Source organism: Rhagoletis pomonella, unplaced genomic scaffold (assembly GCF_013731165.1).
Source record: "Rhagoletis pomonella isolate Grant_MI unplaced genomic scaffold, Rhpom_1.0 Rhpom_scaffold_00004, whole genome shotgun sequence".
Classification (NCBI taxonomy): domain Eukaryota; kingdom Metazoa; phylum Arthropoda; class Insecta; order Diptera; family Tephritidae; genus Rhagoletis; species Rhagoletis pomonella.
Window position 1 is genome coordinate 25526036 of NW_023458558.1, and position 21274 is coordinate 25547309.

Sequence of the window (21274 nt, forward strand, 5' to 3'; positions counted from 1 at the left end):
AATTTTTTTAAATTCCTCCTAAATCATAATGTATTTAGTTTGAGAGTATTTAGCCATCGAGACTAAATACCTTGTACTGCAGTGAAAGTATTTTATATCTCCAAAGCACCTGAATACTTTGGACCACAGTATTGAGCGCGTGCTAAAAGCTTTACTTTTTTTTACTTTAGTACTTAGAGTATTTAGTAGCTCCTAAATGCCCATTTTTTTTTATTTTAATATCTAACAGCTCCTAAATACCTAAGTATTTGTTTTTGTTGTGATCATAATTTTTCGACTATCGAATAAACCGGATTTTTGTTATCGAATAAACCAGGGTATTCACCTGGTATGTTTACTAAATGCGAGCGTGCGTCTTAAAACTCGCTACAAATTCATTTTACTTTATTGAAAATGGTATAAGAAAATATTCATAAATTTTTTACTTAAACTCTAGGAAAATTTCGACTGGAGCCTCAATTTAAAAGTGTGCAAAAAATTCAAAAGTAAAAATAAATAACTGTTTGGCGCTGCGGCCTCGCGCAGCTTACTGAGGTTTGTTTCTTTCAAACTTGGAACCCGTCTTTGAAAAAAGGCGAACAATTTTAAATAAAATGAAATTGTAAAATAAAACCGGTTTATCCATTTTTTTACTTAGAAATTTGGGAACATATATTTGGTACATATATATATTTATGTAAAATAAATTAAAACATTTGTTGCACTTATTAAATTTCTCACATATCCCCAAACCATTAAACAAAAATATTATTTTCTGTTGCTCATGTAGGTTTTGGAAAAACTTACTTAATCTACCAGTTTGTCAAAAAGTCTATGCGTATGTGTAACTAAATATGCACATACGTACTCGTACCTAATACAATTATTTACAATAAACACACTTTGAAAATTAGTTATGTGTAGCTAATTATATGTTCTTGACCCCATAAAGAGCTTTTGCAGGGAAACTCACAAAATTATACGTTAGCGCGGTCAAACTATGAACGAAGTGTAGCAATAATTTGAGCGCAAAGTTTGCCCTTCACTTTACATAGGCGGCGAGACGCTTGCCAACCGCATAAATATGTAAGATAAAATAAAGAGATATGCCATTTCACATTCACATGTTCTGAAAGCAAAATAACAAATGTGTGTACAACTTTGCCAAAGCTTTGAAAATGCTATTTATTTAAAAGTCATACAATTATGAAAATTTAAAATTGTTTTCTTTCAAATAATCGATTCGTTCAATGCGGATGTGATCTATAAAAATATTCCATTCAAAACAAACCAATTAAATAAGTAATTCATTTAAGACCCTTACGCAGAAAGAATATGTACTTTTATTCTGTTTCTCATATTTAATTATAAAGCCAGCATTTGTTGATGAATATGTGCAAAAAAAAAAAAATACGAAACCCCACTTAAACTAGTCGGTTAGTAAGTAGAGAATTTTCCACATTGGCATAAAATTATCCATCACTAATAGAATTGTTCTGCAAGACTTAAAGGTTTAACTACTCGATAAAAATAAGTGACAAGCTAATACATGAATGTAGATACATACATAAATGTTGCGTTAGGTACCAGTAGCGTCGCTGAACGGCATTGCATAGTCTGTAAAAAACATTAGGGTGAATCACCAATAAAAGTAGCAGCTTTTCACCGGAACCATAAAACTTATTATACATATTTTTAGACATCCGCCAAAATATTTCGGCAAAATATTAAGATTTACGTGTGTTTGAAAAAATTTATAATTTGAGATACTTTTTTTGGAAAATTTATTTTAAAAAACTTAATTTATTTATAAAAAACTCGATTTTTGGAGGCATTTTCAAATAGGTCCAGCTCACATAAATCTTAATATTTTTCCGAAATATTACGACAGAAGTCTTAAAATGTAGCATAATTTTATAATTCAAATGAAAAACGGTACCGTTTTTTTTTGGTTTTTGTATGGAAAGTTATCCACCGTAATATACTTATTTCTTTGCGCCGGACAACTGCTATTTAGACGACAAATATGAACAGTTAAAATGTCTGGTAACAAATCAAGTATAGAGCAACAAATACATACATACATAAATTACTCACAAATAGGTTTTAGTGGATAATTAAGTTGCAATTAAGATGCATTACCTAGCACTTAAACTTGCTTGAGCAGGTCAGTGGCGCACATGTGGGTTAAATGGGCGCCGAAAGCTTATAAACTTATTTGAATGAACAATAAACGGGTGACAATGAAACGCCTAACATAAAAATATGCCAAATAATTTGTTTACTGAGCGTTTACTATTTTTTTTTTGTTGTAAAGAAAACTAGCATTTAAGAATAAATAACACTAGAAAAAAAATCAGAAAAAAAAAATAAAATTCGCGCACACTGAAAATTCGCTTAAAAACAGCGTGAAAAAGTCATGGTCTCAGGATAATAAAAGAAACAAATTTTAAGAAAATGTGTTAATTTTTGTTCTACGTATGACTGTATTATTTTTGTGAACGCTTCCGATAGTAAAAATATAATCGTGCACTGCCTATAAACGAGGAAAAAACGGCGTATTAATGAAAATCCAGTCTGATAGATTCTACCTAAGGTCAAAGATTTGAGTAGTCAGTGAAAAAGTTCCGGAAAAGTAAAAAAAAATTCTCATGAAGTAAATGTTTAAATATGACAGAAATTTTAATTAAACTTTTTGGCCTTTTTTCAAACCGAATAAAAATGAAAACGAATAAGGATACTTTTTACATTAAAAACAAATACAAATAGTATTTTAAATTTTAATTTCTTCTCAACTCATTGACATGGCATGATATTATCCGTCAGACGAATTGGAATTTCATTAATACGCATTTTTTCCTCTAAAAAACTACATCGAAATCATTTTATTTTTTAAAACTGCAATTTTTGCCATTTTTTGATGCTTAAAAATTTTTTTTATTTTCAAAAACTGGACGTGCTAGAAAATCAGCATCAGGAAATCTATAAAATGTATTTGGTCCCACTTTCGATATAAAATTCGCCCAAAATTTTGGTGCAAAGTGCAATTACTGTAGCGGTCACTTTTCTACTTTTGCAATTTTTTCAGTGTCAGCCTTGAAACTTTTTTTTTTGTAAAATTTTCAACAGTTTCAACTTTTATTTAACGTGAATGGCTGACAAACTCAGGCTCCTACCATTTTCTAGCAGAAGCTCTTAATTTCGAAAAAAAAAACAAATATATATAAAGCGAATTGAAATATTAATCTGATGTGGTTTAGAAACGAAAAAGAATCCTGCCTTGTATTTTAACATTTAAGAGTTCAGCGAAAATTTACTTATAATTTTTGCATATTTTTCGTATCAGTCGGCGCTTTGCCAACCGCCACGACTGGCTTTTAAATAACATTAAAAATGCTGGTTAATGGCGTTTCGGTATACGACTATTTTATCGGTGAGGTTATAGGAAAAATTAATTGCATTCTAAATTTTTAGTCATAGTTTACTAACACGTCCCATAAATACTAAACCTTTGATCTCAAACAAATTCTCTTCTAAAAATGTCCTTTTTCAAATTTTGATTTAAAAAGTAAACTAAAATTTGGTGATCATTCAAACTTAATTGCTTTAGATTAACTTTCTTGTTCGTAGCCAATGTTGGTTACCACGAGCTATGATATAACAATAGCGTATACACTTTTCATTAAGGCATCGTTAAACTTGAAAATTGTGGTTAATAGCCAAAGATAAAAACACGTATATACGTATAATTCTGTGCGTAAACCATGCACTTGAAAAAGTTTACATAGCCTTACAAACCTTTGTACCATGTGCTTATATATGTATGTACTTGTGTATAATAAAAATGTATGTAAAGCAATTAAAATTGATAACCTTGACAATGCCAACTGTTTGCAGCCGCTTGCTTCTTCTAACTGTGACAATTATTAGAGTAATTAAATGGCATTTACGTGGTTGAAGAATAAGTCAAATAAATAATTGTCAATTTCCTCCTTAACATTTTCTTATAACTAAGTACTCGTATTTTTTTTTTTATATTGGAGCATGTTTGAAATATGTGTATATGTACGTACGTACTTGTTTTTAGTGTATTGTTGTATTGTACTATGTACTCGCTGTTAGGTCGCTTGCTCTATGAGAGTAGTCTTTTGAATTTTTGTGCGCATCTGAGCATACAACCGCCTTGCATTTACACTTGCAACTTTTACTGCTATTTAAAAGCTAGTTTAAGATAAAATGTATTCGTTTTTAATTAGTAAAGCGCGTTCTTCGAATACGTCAGAAATAAACAAAAGACTTAAGACGCGAACCTTGCTCTATATAAAAAGTGAATGAATTTAACTATGAACCTATAAGTACATTTGCATACATCCATATGCAAGTGCAAACGAAATAATAGGGCCTTAATGGAGAAAATACTTTATAATAACTATGATCAGCCGCTAATTTCGAACTAAATTACTTACTGTGAATTGTGGTAAATGTACATAAATAATCCTCCATAAATCGTTGTTCACCCTCTGTGTAACTTGCTGCTGGCTCTTAACGCTGTAGCCAATAATTGAGCATCTTGAGCCTTAGCTCATAGCCCTGTAAGTACTACGAGCTGCATATTTAGCATCACGTCTCAATCCCGTCTCTAAAATATAAAAAATATATATCTTTTATGTATGCCACCGCATAACTTTGGACAGCGTGAATCGATTTCACTATTTTTTATTATTTTTTTTTATCGGAAAGAAGGTACCTTACGGGACGTGCTGTAATTTGGTTTAGATCCGCTCATTGGATCATGAAAAAATGAACGGTACTCCTAAATTTGTATATGAGAATTGAAGTCGGTTGTGCTTTCTGCCTCAAAATTACTTGTTTAATAAAAAGGTCTATAAACACAATATGCGCTCAGCTTTCGAAAGCAATAAAAAATGTTACAAATGAATTTTAATGTAAATAAATTAAAAAAGTCCATGAAATTTTTATACTTTACTCTACGACTATTAAAACAAAAAAGCCTCTATCTAGGATAAATTTTTCTTAGCGGGTACATGGCTGGCCGAGCACCGCATTCTTATAAGAATATTGCTAACTGGCCATTAACTCTGTGAACACACGTACTGCTTAGTTGTTTACTTTATTCAGATTCTTATATTTAATTAGATTGTTTACAATGAGAATAAATAAACGATTAATCGCGGCAAATGTTAAGCGTGCGCAAGCGTTTGCGCTAGAAAAATTATAAAACTTAAACACATATTTATTAGCTAACATAAAGTTAAAAAACTGTTGCGCAAGTAGCTATTCAGATTTATATCAATGCTACTTTACCGTGGTGTGAAAATTTATAAACAATTTTTTATACATACATATTACCTACATACATATCTCTTATTTACTTCAATAGTGTCATAACTCAAAAAAGCTAAACTCGTGAAAAACATCTATGAAGTTTTGAATTTACATAAATATACTCCCGTAGTAAAAATGAATACATATTTTGTTCTACTGAGTTAGTACAGAGAAGAAGAGGTAGGGCCAATTTCTGCATGCTGAACTGAAAATCATAACCTTCAGTATTTAACTGGTATTTACAATGGCTCTTTAGCAAGAAATCGGCTTTTCATAAAATAGTTGGAAATTGGACGGGGCATCGCCCACTTAGTCATATCAAATATGTGAATCTCGCGCCGATAAAAAAAAATTAAAATGGTGCTTAATCTTGAAAATCCTTGAAATCGGCCGAAAACCACCCTCTCTAAAATATTGCTCAATTTCAGTTTTAGAAAATGTAATGTTCAAAGTAAACGTTACATGCGATGTGCGCGTGGTTTTTGTCCGATTTTCAAGATGATGCTTAAGGAGGCCGAGCGCAATGTGTATAACAAATTGCTGCAGCGGTGTTTGATATTATTGGGCTGTGCCGTTTATTAAACACATAGTTTTTTGCTAAACAGCCTAAACGGCGAAAACACGAAATTTTGAGTAAATAGAGAGAATTCATCAGCCAAACATACATAAAAATGCAAGGCCGTATTTCTTCTTAAATTTGGTTTCACTAAATGGGGCATCAATTTATTTTTAACCGACTTTACAAAAAGGAGAAGGTTATCAGTTCATCGGGGTAATTTTTTTTGCGTTTTTTTTTTATGAATGTTACCGCATAACTTTGGGCCACTACAACCGATTTCCATAATTCATATTTTCATCGGAAAGGTGGTACCTCAAGGGTGGTCCCATACTGATTTTGTTTAGATCCGTTTATTGGATCGTGAAGAAATTGACGGCAGTCTCAAATTTTTATATGAGAATTGAGGTCGGTTTTTTTTTGCTTAAAAATTACTTGTTTAATAAATGTACATACTTTCAAAGCAACTCACACATTTCACAATAGTCATTGATATTTTTGCAAGAAACAATGGTTATAGTTGAAAAATGCAGAATCGATGAAATCTCCCATCCATATTTGATTAGTAAAATCGTGTCAAAAATAGTCCACTTGCAGTACCATTTTTAAAAACATTTAAGCTTTACGGGCTATAAGAAACCTACAGTGCTATCATAACTTTACGACACACACATATTGACAAGATTCGACCATTTATCTTAATTTATTTTAATATTAATTATTTGTTTACAAAAATATAACAATATAGTAAATTCAATTCAATTTAACAAAAACCATAAAAATCCAAGTTTGAATCTTTGTGAAACATTAAGTAAAGAAATCAACAAACTTTCGAAACAACTTCGAGCTGTTTAATTCGATTTTTTACAAATATTTTGAGTATGAAGTTGTATTAACCATTTAATTTTATTATAATAAAGTGCGTGTTTAAAGTAGCTTACCGTTAATTTTTGGATTTTTTTTTTGTTGAAAGTGTTGCTCATTGGGTAGGTTCAGAAGGTGCAGAAGTTGAGCGCAACTGTTGCTAAAAAAATCAATGATCGTAATGCGTCTTCTGAACGGCTTGATACATTAGCTGTCAAATTCAAAGCACACAACACGTTGTCTCAAATGATCAGAAAAATTTTACGATCATCTAACACGCAACTGTTCAGTTGATCAGAAGTACAAAACAACGCGTTCAGAAGGTGCAATCGCAACAGTTACTGAGCTGTTGCGCCTTCTGAACGTGCCCATTTTCTCCATATCAAAAAATCGTCGATCATATTTTGTATAGGAGAAAACGACTGACTTCGTCACAAAAAAAAGTTAAATTCCCACACGAACTGTAAGTCTCAAATTGAATTAAAATGCTCAAAATTTTTACGAATGTTGCACAAAAACTGAAACATCTTTTTATATGATTTTTGTTAAAGAATATACTTAGACTTATCATGAGTTTCATTTACCCCGAACCGGTTCACTTTTCACTTTTTTCAGGCGAAACTTATTTGAGATTAATAAAAATTAAAAAAGAATTAAGATAAATGGTAAAATATTGTCAATAGGTGGCTGTCGTAACGTTTTGATAAGCACTATATTTATATTTTTTATTCGACTCCATCTACAACTTGCACTATGTAACGTTTCAGGTATATTCGGGGTTTTTTTTTTTGTAGCGGAGTGTTATTATTTCTTCAAAATATAAAGGATAAGGTCTACTCTTGCACAGCGCTTACTTGAAGCACGAGCTACCGGGTTGGCAACCAATCGATTAACTATTTACCCACTAGATGGGCCAGCAAAAATATCACTTATTCATAAGCAACGCGATATTTTTCTGATATTACTTAAAACATGTTTGCATATATTTAACTAGAATTCCATTATGCAATTTGTAGGGTATAGCGAAGCGCGCTGAGTAAGTTATTTTAATATAACAGCTAGTAATTTTATTATGTCACATCCACATACCTAAACAAGTGCTAATTACATAAAAATATAATTAGAATTTGTACGACTGCTTGGTATACATTATTCGAATACTTGGTAGCTTTAAAATGCAATCATTACTTTTTTTTGCATAAGGCTGTGCCAAATAAAACCAATGTTATTTTTCTTTCGATTCCATATAAAAATTTCGGGGGTACAATAGATCTCCTGGTCGCACAGTCTAATGCGCATAGACCTACATGCATTTGCAATGTATTATGTATATATTAGTATATACAGTATCGGTCATATCTATAGCACGCCATTTCAAAGTGCTATTGTGTGCCACTTATGTTTATTTATTTATTTTTAAGAATTTTCAATTTAAATACAGTTCTTTCTCTAACAAACCCCATAAACCCAAGTTTAACAATTTGTAGAAAACTTCAAAAAAGTGCAACAAATTTTCACCTAAGTTTCAAGTACACAGTTTTTTAGCCACTTCAATTTTAGTCTGATAATGTGCAAATGTCAAGTGGCTACGAATTACCGTTAATTTTTTAGAATTTTTTTTGTCGCATTGGCTTCCATATAATGAATAAACTCAATTTATTTGTATATGGAAGAAATCCGCAACACCTTTGGCGAAAAAAATTCTAAAAAATCAACGGTAACTTTTAGCAACTTGAAACTTGCATATTATCAGACTAAAATTGGTTGGGCTATAAAACTGTGTATTCAGAAAAATTCAAACACTTCTGAGAAAAATGTTGAAATTTAGGTGAAAATTTGTTGCACTTTTTTGAAGCTTTCTACAAATTATTAAACTTGTTTTTATATGGGGTTTGTTAGAGAAAGAACTGTATTTTAATTGAAAATTCTCAAAAATAAATAAATAAACATAAGTGGCACACAATAGCACTTTGAAATGGCGTGCTATAGATATGACCGATACTGTACTTATTTGAATGTCTAGATGAGAATAAAACCCCTTTAAAGCTCTTATTTTAAATATTCTGCTTTTAATTGCTACAGCCTTTCACTGGGTTAATTTTAAAGTCATGAGGACATGTGTATGTATGTGTAGTTATGTAAATAGGTGCCGATGTATACACTGCGACCAGGAGATCCATTAAGCACATTATAGTTACAATTATTATAATGTATACAAGTGTACTGTTAATGTTTTTTTTTTTGTATTAATGTATTTACTAGCTTCGCCACGTATGTTTTATTTTGCAAAAAAGAGTTTAGTATATTTTGCAGATATTTACAACAATAAGTAAATAAAAATTATACTGCAGGAGTTAAAAGATATGTAGTTATTTGTAAATTTTTATTGTGGCGCATTAATATTTATTTCAGTAGTGTTATTGAGGAAATGGGAAAAACAACAATATCTAAGCGCTAGAAGTTATAGCAGCTCCTCATCAGACTTATTTTTTCTAGTCTGCAGCAGGGATCGGAAAATGTGAATATTCCTGCATTGTCAAAAATTTAACTGCAATAATAAATAAAACAAAGCAAGCATATTTGATTTTTATTTTGAGTCTCATAACGAGCACTAAAAAACAATCATTGTGGGAAAGATTGGCCGATGTGTGTAGGTAAATTACGGTTGTCCAAAAATGCATGTGAAAAAGTAAAGTTGGAATTTTAATGCCTTCACCCCCTAGAATTGCTCTATTTCGAAAAAAATACACCTCTATTTTTTTGTTTTGAAATAAAAAGATATTTAGAGGTCGCTCAAAGCGCTCAAAGTTTTCCTTGTATTTTATATCGGAAAAAACCACTTTTCGTAGAAATAGTAAGAAATTCTTGAAAATCAATATTGTTCGATCGGAGAACTTTGTTTCTCTTATTTTTGGAACACCCTAATGTACATAGAAGCCCATGTAGGTATGTGAACGAACTGAAATAAGAAAATCATAGTATTAAGGCAGAACTGATTTGTCGATTGTGTCTCTCATTAAACTCATAGTAAAATTGTAGCATAGTAAGCATAATATTTGGTGCATACATACAAACATACTTACTTATCGAGGGCTGAGTGAAACACTGACCTATATCGGAATCCTGCTCTTTGCTTTAAAAAGTTATACAAATGATGTTTATGACTACTGGAAGTGAGCGTTTTTTAAAGAAATTAAGTTTTCTTTGCTCATCCCGGAAAAGCTTTGGAGCGGCGAGCAAAGCGGAGAGCTAGCATCGAGCACGACTTCAATTGCAAACGTGTGTGTACGCTTTGCTCATCACTGGCCCTTTCCCATTGAAACATATGCGTTTGCAATCGACGCTTTCATCGATGCTCTTTGCTCGCTGCTCCACTATGTTCTTACCCTTATTTAGATACGATATTTGTTCAACAAAGAAAAAATCTATGAAACTTGAACATCCTTTCGATTTGTCTTCTTCATACAGGAATTTCCATCTGAATCTTTAACGAAAAAGGGCAACTTTACAGCAAAGGCGCTAGACAAAAGGTGTTTGTGTGTTGGTCAGAAAATGTAAAACTCCATTTCTTAGCACATGATAAGTTTTTGGATTAAATTATAGCAAAAGTAAGCCCCAGCTTTCGCTGAGAGGTAAATAAATGCTCAGTGTACATTTTTAGCGCATAGTTTTCAAAAAGAATGACAAATTTTGAGTTGTTTCACTTTTGAAGATGGTGTGTGATATGTTGGTTGAAATTAGTTTTGTTTATCAATAATAATACTAATAGATTGGCGCTTACACATTTGTTAGTGTGTGGCCGCGCTTCTCCTCCGATTTGTGGCATGCGCCTTGACAATGTCACACAAAGAGGAGAGACCTACAGTTTTGCGCCGACTTCGAACGGCGATTATATTTTAATGAGGAGCTGTTTTTCATGGCAGAAATACACTCGGAGATTTGCCATTGCCTGCCGAGGGGCGACCGCTGGTAAGAAAAAACCGGTTTTGTAAATTTTTTTTGCGATGTTGCTTTGACCAGGGCTTGAACCCATGCGCTGCTGAGTAGAAGCGCGCACTGCTTGCACCTACACTACAGTTTTGTTTGCCTACTTAAATATGTATGTACATTAGACTGGTTAAAAAAGTCGACTACTTTTTCAAACGAATTTCGGATCTGCTTATCCCCTTAATAAATATTAAAGTTTAGATCATGCAAATTTTCTTGGAAATTTTATAATTTTAAATTTCCTTTGAAAAATATCAACAAAAATGTTTTTTTTTCTGCATTCTGTTAAAAGATACATATAAATCGTTTTTTTTTGTCTTTTCTTGTGATTCCATTAAAAAAATGATACCAGATTATTATTTTTCGCAAACGAAAATTTTAATATACAGGCAAATTGTAGTGATTTATTGAAAGAGGGAGTGACGGAATGATAAAGTCTAAAACGGAGTGAAAAACTCCGATGGGACAGCGATAGCAGTGATTCAAAGTTTTGCAAAATACTTGAAGAAAATGAATAATAATACGTTTTTTCCTCCTCTGTAAAATTTGTAAATATGAAATTAGCAGCTTTTCACTCTAAGCTAACGAATTAAAAAATTTACTAAAAATTGCAGACAAGTAGACTTTTCCTAATTATAAACTCTACCCAGAGCAATGACCTAAAATAATAGCCCCAAAAAAAGTTCATGGCGTATTCCTATAAATGGTAAATGTTTACTATTTCTTTTTAAAACATATTTTATAAGAACAACAGCTTTTAGTGTCACTGAACTTTGGCATTGCAATCAAGAAAGAAGGTATACAACAGCCTTATAAAATTATACCAACTTGCCATTTGTCGCTGCAAATGGACATCTAACCAAACTAGATCAACAAAATAGACTTGATGCACCGGTTTATAAGCCAAATTAAGCTAGCAAAATATTTAACAAACAGCTCATAGCTCGAATATTATATTAATATAACTTAATTTTTAACACCTTCCTGCTTTTAATATAAAATTACCAAATACATACATGTGTGGCTTCAGAACAACTTTGAGTATCTTTCCAAATGAATGAATGAAATTTTAGTTCAATGCGAATATTCACAAAACTACTAGATACCTTATTTAGCATGAATGAGTTTTTAAAATTTATATTTGTCGACAAATTTACTACTAATTTTATGTATGTATATTAAATAAAAACTGCATTTTCAGATCCCCGCGCCACACGCTTTCCCCTCATGGAGCATCCCCTTTACACATTCGGTTTAGTTGCCATCTACCTGTCTTGGGTCCTCGTAATAGGCCCCATGTTCATGCGCGACAAAAAACCATTTCAACTGCGACGCACATTGGTCATCTACAATGCCTTTCAGGTGGCGTTAAGCGCATACATGTTCTACGAGGTAAGATTGCTTCCATAAAAAAAAAGAAGTTAGTAGAACTCATCCTAAGCAGACTTGGTGCTTTACTACTAAACATGAATCATTTTCCTTTTTGTTTCTGAATATTTACAGCACCTGATGGCAGGTTGGCTGACCAATTACAATTTGAAGTGTGAACCCGTAGACTACTCAGATAGTCCAATGTCGAAGCGGGTGAGTTGCATAGCTACCTTCATGCGTACAGCGTGCTATAAAAAAAGAGAAAAAGAAACTAAATAAACAAAATTTTGAGAGCAAATGACATTTTTCAGGCAGCTCCAAGTTGAAATGCTAATCAACTAGACCGACCACGTCGCATATGTACAAGTGTATGTAAATAAAACGCGTGAATAGTTAAAATATATATGCATGAGCATTAAAAAGCAGTCACCAAGATGCTTTCAACTCACTACTTACCTTGCAGAAAAAAATTATCAATTTATCAACTAATTAAAATAGCCAACTTATAGTTAGCTTTTTTTGCGGGATTTCGATAAATAACTAACTTCTAATTAGCTATGACAAAATTAACTTTAGATGAATTGTAAAGTCTTTATCTTGAGTTTGTTTTCTTTACAAGTTTCTATTTAAATATCCTCCTACAAAAATAATTTCAACACACTTTTTCTGCACCTCGCAGATTCTTTTTCGAATTCAGGATAAATAAGATAATGATCGAAATTTTACATTATTAAAATAAATAAGCAAATATGTAATGTTAAATAAAATAAATAGAAAAATATAAAAAATCTTTTTTTGTTGATATGTAGTTTATGTTCAAGAGTAGCTACAAGTTAGTTGACATCTAATGCAGAAGAACTATTTTGCGGTTATCGCCCTTCAAAAGTAGTTAGTTACGACCAAGTTACGACAGCTAGTTAGTTAATAGTTAGCTACAAGCTTGTTCCATTTCCCGCAGGGCACTTTCTACCGTAAGCTGAATACCTTAAAATGCAGCCTCTGCGGTGTCTTTCATCTTCACTTTACTGCATACACAGAAACCGATTAGCTCATTTTTGTTTTCGTCGCTTACTTTCAAGGCCATTGGATGTATAAATATGTGATAAAAATATAAAATTCATATGTATGTATGTACATACATATACACATATGCATCCATGGTGAAATAAAAAGAAATCAGCTCTCACTTAGCAACTCGCTTCCAGCGCTTAAAGTAAATTACCTCGATTAATATAGCGTCTTAAATATTTTATTTTCAGGTTTCTGTCTTTGTTTTCGCGGTTTGTTATTGTGTGGTCATCTCCGATTTTTTAATAAACAAAAGATATTTTTTGGAAGAGTCAGATTCAATCACATTCGTTTTTAACTTAGTATAAGACATGTGATTTGTACAAGATATACATACATATGTAACACAAGGTGGATTTTTGCTTTTAAAGTGCAAACGACAAATTTGCCTTTGATTTTTGTGTTGCTACTCTAAACCTGTTCTAAAGACACTGTGTTCTTTTCATAATCCAGAAAATTATATAGTGTGGGTCTTCCCATTTGCCGGATTATCAGATTAAAAATTATTATTCTGTAGTATTTATATTTTAACTTTATTTTTTTATTATTTCGCTAAAACAAAAGAGAAATAAATTCTTATGAAATATTCGGTTCAATTAAACAAACAAATTATAGATGATAAATTAAATAAAAACGAGTTAAATAAAACGAATACTTAAAATATAAAAAATATATTATTATTGGCGTTTATTGCTGTAAAGTGAATAAAAATATAACCACTCAAGTAGAGTTGGATTTTTTAGTTCACTTTAAAGATCAGTTCACTTCTAGTTCGTTCAGCTCATTGAACTAGCTCTTCTGAGTTTTAGTTAGCTCATCTTATTCAACTATAGTTCACTGAACTAAACTACTTCAGTAGTATTTAGGAGCTGAGTTACAAAACAACAAAAATGTAAGCTTTATAACACATACTTATAAAAGTTTTAAGTAATTTATGTATAAAGTAAAAAAAAGTAAGTGCGTCCTGAACCACACTGGTGAAGTGAAGCTTATGTTACATATCTATTTTGTCTCATAACCAATACACATACATATATCATACTCATACATCTGTTTTTGCCTAAGGTTATACCTGTTCCTCTCTCTGATCGTTCTAATTAAATTTATATTAGTCTGTTTCCCTTTATCTTCATTTTAATCTTTATACTCTATCCATAAAAAAATCTATAGTAAAATCCATCGAAATATCGATAACAAAATCGATAAAATATCGATAACAAAATCGACGAAAATTCAATAAAAATGGCGATAGCAAAATCCATAATAATGTTGGTAGCAAAATCGATTAGAAAATCAATAAAAGTATCGATGACAAAATCTATAAAAATATCGATAACGAAATCGGTAATAAAAGCGATAACAAAAATCGATTAGAAAATCGATAAAAATATCGATTAATAAATCGATAAAAATATCGATAAATAATGTAACAATAACGATAACAAAATCGATAAAAATTCTATAAAAATATCGATAACAAATTCGATAAAAATGTCGATAACAAAACCAATAACAATATCGGTAAAAAAACCGATAAAGATATCGCTAAAATGTCGATTACAAAATCGTTAAGAACGTTTCTAGCAAAATTGATAAAAATAGTGATTATTATATCGATTAACTCCGCAAATTTCGGTAAAAAATTCGATAACAATATCGATAGAAATTTAGATAACAAAATCGATAACAAAACCGATAGAGAATTCCGAAAATATTCAAAATCCCAAAATAGTTCCTAGATTGAGTCTCTGGTCATCTATCTATATATATCCTTTTCTCTATAACTACCTTTATTTTAATCTTGCGTCCTGGATCTTCATTTTTACATTTATCGATATCCTCATCCTCATCTTTTTTGTTTTATATTTATCTTTGTTTTTACCTTTATGTTTATAATTTTTTTTATCTACATATTCCTCTTCACCTTTGCTTTAATATATGTAAGTAAAGTGTTTAAATTAACCTTGGCCTTTATTCTTTTCTTTATCTATGTACGTAGTCGCCGATACTTTCATTCTTGTATTGGTATTTTTCTTAGTGTTATTCTTTAACCTTTTATTAGCAAATTTTTGTTAAATTAATACCACTCAAGAAGCACTTGTTTTAGACCCAACCAATTCCTTTGCTTCATTTCCGTTGCACCATTTCCTTGTGGAATTTCCGCTGAATTTGCCATCTTACTCCCAACCAACCAACCGCCGCTAAAGAAGTTTCACTTCAAAAAGGAATAATTTCTATATGTTGATGGTCCTCTGCACACAATTGAGTTGTGTTCATTTTTTCGTCATCATCGAAAATCTCGAAAGCATGTTTATGGCGATGCGCTAAACGATATAAAATTCCGATCATTTGTTTCTTTATGCCCTTACAGCGAAAATCGAAATGCCATATGTGTTAAAATTACATTTCCATTATTATTGGAGTGTAGCCACAGAAAATTTTAGTTCACTTTAATGAACAGACTAACGAACTAGTTCAAAAGCTCCCCAAGCCTACACTCAAGCAGATAACTTGATAACAAGACAGGTGTGAACAATCACAATAATTTCATATCAGCGCCGGTAATCATCATACGTAAAATAATTAAAATCAGCATTTAATCACTATTTTATGGTTATTGCCTTCCTTTCTTTTCTCCTCCTTCCTTCTTTTGTGTCAAGCGAAGTACACAAAAATTCTAGTCTCGCGCTGGGTCACGCATCCAACGGCTTCGTCGCCGGCTTTGAAAGCTCTGCCAGTATACCGACCGTTCCACCAACTTGGCTCTTTCTAAGCAGCATTATTGTTGTTCTGATCTCGTCCTGGTAAAGTGGAGAAACATGAGCACCGCCTAAATGCATTAGTTCGGGTTCTCCACTATTCACAAGTTGATAGTGGGAGTCCACGAAAATTTATCTAGTTTCAACGGCGTTACCTATCAATGTTGGCAGATAATAAACTATGTATGCAAAAAATTAAAGGAGAAAAAAAATTTCATTGATTTTTGACAGATCGTATTGAGATTTAAAAAAAGCATTTTGAAGCTTTAAGATACTAATTTTCAGGTTTCTTGGCTAAGATCTTGTAGGTGCTACGGGTCTCACCAATCCTAATAGATGGCTCGTAAATTTTTTCAAGTTTTTTGGCTTTTGGCAGGGGGTCACACGAAACCAGCTAAATTTTGAAAGTGTTCTATGAACGTAAAAAGCTTGCGAACCGCTGTTTTAGACTGAAAAAATAAAAGTCAAATTTTATTTCCTACTTTTGAACTAAATTTTTGAAAATTACCGTTACTTGCGATGCCTGAGCAAAATAAATCTTAATTTTTATTGATCTTATTCATAATATTTAGATGCATAATACGCCTTTGCAAAGTTACAGTAGCTTATAAAAATTGCCTGCTATCGAATGAACCCGGCGATTAATTCACCGGCCCGAGATGTCATATAATTAAAGGCTAATTTTACATTATTTTTTAAGTACGAGTATATTGCAAATTTTTCATTTGTTTCAAGCAACATTTATGCGTGTGTCTAAAATTTTGACAATGACACAATCAACGAATATTAATGGCACAATAATTGCATAGCACAGACTGTCTACTTGCCGCTACTAGACATTGAGAGTTCATTATATTGTTGCGATTTTCAATTTTTGTTTGAGTCTTTAATGTTGTTCTATTATTTCGCTATACAACTTAATCTTTATATATATATATATTTTTTTTGCTATGACTTTGTAACGCATCGCTGGGCTTGCGCCAAAATTTCATTCGAGCATTTAATGCCTATGTATTTACTCACAAATACATACATACCTACATACATATATGTATGTACGATTACTGTTGATTGCACTTGCTTTAAGCATTGTGTACACTTCTTCGAGTTTGTTCTCTATTTGAGTGGGTTCTGCGCGCGTGCGCAATTTTGATTTTTCAGCAAATGCAACCATTTCTGTCTGTATTCAGTTTTCAACGCATATCAACTTCTTTCCCAATTTCTGACAGCAATTGGCTCCTTGGATCACCCCGATTACAACAAGAAAATGATGCTTATCAAATTAGGCATAACAACGATGGCTTGGTGAGCGGCCTACCTTTTTTTGCTTTTTCTTCTTTACTTACTTCTTCTTCTTAACTTTTTTTTTGTTCTTCGTGCGAGCTGCATGTCGGCGAGCATTCAACTTCCATTTCCAGTTCTTGCATTGAGCACCATTTTAGCCATTTTGTGTACCAAAAATGACTAAATTTGTTTGTTAGTAAAAATTTATTTCCATACGCACACACACGTACCACTTCCCTCATCCCTCTATCAGTTTTTTATTTGCAATCATTTTAAGCACTTGCTCACCACTTGACTAGCACGTTTCCTTCATGCTTCACGCTGTCAAATGCAGTAAAAATCGTTAGCGGGCATATTCTACTCGTACTTGCTGCTATGTATTAGGTACATTATTATTACTTACTTACATCTACATATTTCCACTGTTTATACCATTATATACCATACTTAGTTCTCGTTGCTGAACAATAATCACAATTGCAATTGCTTGAAAAACATGAAAAAGTAAAGCAAGGAAAACCTACAACTAACTTATAGGTATGTAATACGTATAGATATACTAATGATTCAAGTTTGTTGCTATGAAAATATGTACATATGTACATAAATTAAAGGTAATAACAACAAATACATGCAGCCTATCAAGGTCGTTTCTCTTACCTTCCACTGCTACTTTTGTTTCTTCTGCTTGCCCCAATACTTCTGCTGGACATGCACGTGTATGTTATTGGTATCTTAATATGTATGTCTAGCAACATTGCAATTACTACTTGAGGTACATATAGCCGTACATAAATGAGCGTGTTTATCTTTAGTGTTGTTAGATTTTGTCGATTCATCGACTTCTATTACATATTTGAGTAAAGTGCATTATATTGCCGTCATTCCTTCGCATAGATTAAAAGCCTTTATGTATTTTTTGTTAGTATTGTATGGCCTATTGCGTGAAGAACAGATGCTTCGTGGGCCATTAGTAGGTCGGTTTAATTTCCAGACTGGAGTATTTCTACGAGTATTTGTCTACCTGCGCTAGGGTTTGCCAAATTTTTATGTTTCGATATTCGATATAGGTTAGGTTAGGTTGGGTTAGAGCGGCTGCAATCATACAAAGGCACAGATGCGCACGTTGGCTGAAAAGTCCTTTATGATAGCAGCTCATCTGTTTCCTTCGTCGACTAAGACGTTGAAGAATCAGCTGTGTGACTAATCTTATACAAAGACCACTAAATAATCTATCGTGGTGATGTAGCAACCGTGCTTTGGAAGTAAATTACTTAAAATCTGAACTAGTTTTATTTGCTAAAAGGCACGCAGCTGTCTTTATCTCGAAAATATCACTTTAAATGGTTTTACATTGCAGAGAACCGCACAGGTTAAATATGTACATATCTAGGCTTAATTGTAGATAAGAAATTATATTGGGGACCTACCGTTGATGACGGCTTCACAATGCTGCAACTGATGTACCCTTCTGCGCCAGGGCTATCGAAGAAAATTAAGTTCTGATGCTCTCAAGAAAAATGTAAAAGCTGAACCAGCTAGCTTCGTAACGAGATAACTGCCAAAAAAGCGCTTAACACCGCACAAACCTTTCTTGGTGTAAATATATGAAGTTTGGTACAATCTAATCAGATTTGCACCAAAATTTATAAATTTAAATTAAGTTATACACCAGTGTGCTACTTGAGTAGATACTTCGTTACTATTCAAGCGGAACTGATGCTTGTATCACTGGTATAGTGTGATATGATCTCTAGTCTTGATATCTAAATTTTTACTGAAAAAGATCACTGATTTAAAAAGTAGTCGTTAAATGCCGCAGATCTGTTAACGGGATGGATGCAACATTCCATAAAGACATCGTCTCGGTAAACGGCCGTTACGATATTAAGGGAAATTATCTACCAATGAAAAATTGCAAATGGAAACAGCCAGTCATATTGACATAACATTCTGGGCAACACTATATCCCCCCATCGCACTAAGTCTAGTAACTGGATCGGATTTTGCCGAATTGGATTCTACGTAGCTTGGGGCAATCTAGAACGAATACTGCAGAAGATGCAAGGGCGGGGTCAAAGAGGAAATAATCCAACATCTTCGCTGGCAATGCTCGGCTCTCGAAAAACGTAGAGCAGAAACTCTTTGGAGTTACATCATTGATGATTTTGATGACCTCAAAACAATTTGTGTTAAGAGCTTACCCACTTCTTGGTAAGGGAATAGAGATAATGTAAGCTTCTAGCGCAGGGACCGAACATAACAGTTATTGATGACAATTTGAATAATTCACTATGAAGGAAATATTCTACAACTAAGTGAAACATACGAATCGATTTCTTTTTTCACCGAGAATAAATTTTCAAAATAAATTTTTATTTGTAATTTTTATGCAAATATAAAGAACTGTAAAAATTTTTTTTCGATTTTTACTTTGTAAATCCAAAATAATAATTTTTGATTTTTATTTACCGACTTTTATTTTATAAGTCATACGTATAAAAGTCATTATACTTTTTCGCAGTTAGTAAGGTGTTGGTGAACAACAGTTAACTACGACTTATACATATGACTTTTGTAAGTGTGGCTTTAAAAATAAAAGTCAGTGACGGATTTATATTGATGACTTGTATAAATAAAAATCTTCAATAACTGACACTAAGACACATAATATAAAAATCAAAAATAACTGTTATTTACAGATTATTTAGATACAAATCAAATATAATTGTTATTTTGGATATATAAAATAAAAATCAGAAAGAACTGTTACTTATGGAGGAATTAAATAAAAGTCAAAAAATAATTGTCAAAGAGCGATTTTTTTAATAAAAGTTTTAATTGTAACGTTCCTGCTCTAGCGGTATCACAAAGGACCCTGAGTCTAACTGAGTCTCATAGAGAACTGCCGCCCAAACTCAATCTTGCCTAACTATCCGTTTTCTTGGCCGTGAATTTCAACTTTGCAGCTAACGAGTTCTGTAAATAAAGTTGCCCAAGCTTTTTTACTCTAAAGCGGGAGTACTTTTAATTTAATGCAAATCAGTACGAGAAATTGAAAAATTTATGAAAACGTAAATTTATAGAGCTTTTAAAACTAACTTTATTTTTTTATGAATAAGGCTATAAATAAATATTTAAAGACTCCATATCTTAAAAAAAAATTTCGTAAAATTTGTATTACCGTAAACGTAGGGTTATCTTCTCAGCACAGCGTATAAAAAGGTTGGACGGGTGAATAAAGCTCATAATTCTGTGACTTAATTATATATGGACTGTTTAAGTGTATCTTATAGATAAGTGAAGGTAGAAAATCGAACTAAAGTGAAGCTTAAAACCTTATACAAAATCAATAAATCTCTAAAGGTTCTATTAATTTAACAATTTGAAATTGATTTTGTATTTAAAGACACGCCTGAAGCATGTTAGTCCTGATTACCCAAGCGCAACTAAAACAATAAAACCAATGTTGGGAAAAACAAATACCCGAAAAGCTTAACTTACGCACTTTGTTGCGCGTTAAAAAAACCAGTCATAAATTTGTATTTACACTGTAGCAAGCAAATATAAATATATATGCGTAAGTACATATGTATGTATGTACATGTGCATGACTTCGTATATATGTACGCCAGTATGTGTATACACACACACTTTTGTTCTACCTGCTCGAGGACACTAAGCTCTACTTACTAGCAGTTGCGAAAATTCACGCTTTAAAATGAAAGAGCAACTAAACTAAAATGGAATTTCCGGTGTTGGTATTTCCACACCTCCAATTACAGAGTTGTTAAATGTAACATTGACAATGTACTGAGAAAATTAAATAATAATAAAAAATAATTACTATTTAAAGATATGTGCTATGTGATATGTGATATGTGAGAACACAGATTAACTCAATGTGCAACACAAAGCTGTTCATAATTTCATAATCTGGAAATTGAAATGTTTATATTACAAGACATATTGGACAGGTAGTACTTAGCACTACAGCAAAAATAACATTTAGTTGTACTTTATTGCAGTTTCTAAACGATAGAATGGTAAAAAAAAAAAA

At 32.1% G+C, this 21274-nt stretch overlaps 1 protein-coding gene across 1 annotated transcript in view; it reads left to right on the forward strand.

Annotated features, from left to right (window-relative positions):
- Positions 1-21274, forward strand: part of LOC118738434 (elongation of very long chain fatty acids protein 7) — a 60991-nt gene that overhangs the window by 7053 nt on the left and 32664 nt on the right. The window contains exons 2-3 of the mRNA XM_036469370.1: positions 11934-12124; positions 12236-12316. Coding sequence (XP_036325263.1) covers positions 11934-12124; positions 12236-12316 — 272 coding nt within the window. The remainder of the gene's footprint in view (positions 1-11933; positions 12125-12235; positions 12317-21274) is intronic.